Consider the following 2,500-nt stretch of genomic DNA (forward strand, 5'->3'; position numbering starts at 1 on the left):
ATTGTGATGGCTGTTGCTAAGGGAGTCTTACTCCTCGGTGATGTCATCTGGCAGCACGTCTCCTCTGAAGTGATCTTTAAACAGTTCAGCCAGACAGGAAGCTAGAGCTGACATCTGCTCTGAGTCAAAGTCCTCCTGCAGGACAGGTACACACTGTTACACACTGGGACACACAGGGACACACTGTTACACACAGGGAGACACTGTTACACACTGGGACACACAGGGACACACTGTTACACACTGAGGGACACACTGTTACACACTGGGACACACTGTTACACACTGGGACACACAGGGACACACTGTTACACACTGGGAGACACACAGGGACACACTGTTACACACTGGGAGACACACAGGGAGACACACAGTTACACACTGGGACACCACTGTTACACACTGGGACACCACTGTTACACACTGGGACACACTGTTACACACTGGGACACACTGTTACACACAGTTACACACTGTTACACACAGGGACACACTGTTACACACTGGGAGACACACAGGGAGACACACTGTTACACACACTGGCACCACTGTTACACACAGGGACACCACTGTTACACACCGTTACACACTTACACACAGGGACACCACTGTTACACACTGTTACACACAGGGACACACAGGGACACACTGTTACACACAGGGAGACACACAGGGACACACTGTTACACACAGGGACACACAGGGACACACTGTTACACACAGGGACACACTGTTACACACAGGGACACACTGTTACACACTGGGAGACACACAGGGACACACTGGGACACACAGGGAGACACACACAGGGAGACACTGGGACACACTGTTACACACAGGGACACACACAGGGACACACAGTTACACAGTAGAGAGTAAAGCCAGTAGAGTATTAGTACACAGATATATGAAAGGAAACTCACCTCCATGATCAGATCTACCACCTCCTGCATCACTTCACACTGAGTCTCTGTGTCACTGAGGAGACATTATTATTATTACTACTATTAATACTATTACTACTACTACTATTATTACTATTATTATTACTATTATAAATATTACTACTATTATTATTATTACTACTATTATTACTATTATTAATATTACTACTATTATTACTATTACTACTACTATTATTACTATTACTACTATTATTACTATTACTACTATTATTACTATTATTACTACTACTACTATTATTACTATTATTACTACTATTATTACTATTATTACTACTATTATTAATATTACTATTATTATTACTACTACTATTATTAATATTACTACTACTATTACTACTACTACTATTATTAATATTACTACTATTATTATTACTACTACTACTATTAATATTACTACTACTATTATTACTATTACTACTACTACTATTAATATTACTACTACTACTATTAATATTACTACTACTACTATTAATATTACTACTACTATTACTACTACTACTATTATTATTACTACTATTAATATTATTACTACTACTACTATTATTATTACTATTATTACTATTATTATTACTATTATAAATATTACTACTATTATTACTATTATTACTACTATTATTACTATTATTACTATTACTACCACTATTATTATGACTACTACTACTACTACTACTACTATTATTACTACTACTACTACTATTATTATTACTACTACTACTATTGCTATTACTACTATTATTACTATTGCTACTATTGCTACTACTGCTACTACTATTATTATTACTGCTATTATTACTACTACTACTATTTGATACTACTACTATTGTTACTACTACTACTACTATTATTACTATTATTACTACTACTACTACTATTATTATGTACTGCTACTATTACTACTACTATTATTGTTATTAATATTACTACTACTATTATTACTGCTACTGTGTACTTTACTATTACTACTACTATTATTAATATTACTACTACTATTACTACTACTACTATTATTAATATTACTACTACTATTACTACTACTACTATTATTAATATTACTACTACTATTACTACTACTACTACCACTACTACTATTACTACCACCACCACTACTACTATTACTACCACCACCACCACCGCTGCTACTACTATTATATTTTATATATATTAGTTATATTGACTTTATTTTCTCTCGAAATATTTGAACTTTTTCTCAAAATATTTGCGTAATAGTAATATTGCGTAATAGTAACAGTAATATTGCGTAACAGTAATATTGCGTAATAGCAATATTGCGTAATAGTAATATTGCGTAATAGCAATATCGCGTAATAGCAATATTGCGTAATAGTAATATCGCGTAATAGTAATACGCAATATTACTATTACGCAATATTACTTTACGCAATATTACTGTTACTACTATTACGCAATATTACTATTACGCAATATTACTGTTACTATTACGCAATATTACTAATAATAATAGTAATAGTAACAGTAATAGTAACAGTAATAATAATAGTAATAGTAACATTAAC

General features: G+C 33.0%; 1 protein-coding gene across 1 annotated transcript in view; it reads right to left on the reverse strand.

Annotated features, from left to right (window-relative positions):
- Positions 1-2,500, reverse strand: part of ints3 (integrator complex subunit 3) — a gene marked incomplete at its 5' end in the record, with an annotated part of 27,731 nt that overhangs the window by 10,646 nt on the left and 14,585 nt on the right. Inside the window, 2 exons of the mRNA XM_078244939.1 lie at positions 32-135; positions 924-978. Coding sequence (XP_078101065.1) covers positions 32-135; positions 924-978 — 159 coding nt within the window. The remainder of the gene's footprint in view (positions 1-31; positions 136-923; positions 979-2,500) is intronic.

Source organism: Sander vitreus, unplaced genomic scaffold (genome assembly GCF_031162955.1).
Source record: "Sander vitreus isolate 19-12246 unplaced genomic scaffold, sanVit1 ctg343_0, whole genome shotgun sequence".
NCBI lineage: Eukaryota > Metazoa > Chordata > Actinopteri > Perciformes > Percidae > Sander > Sander vitreus.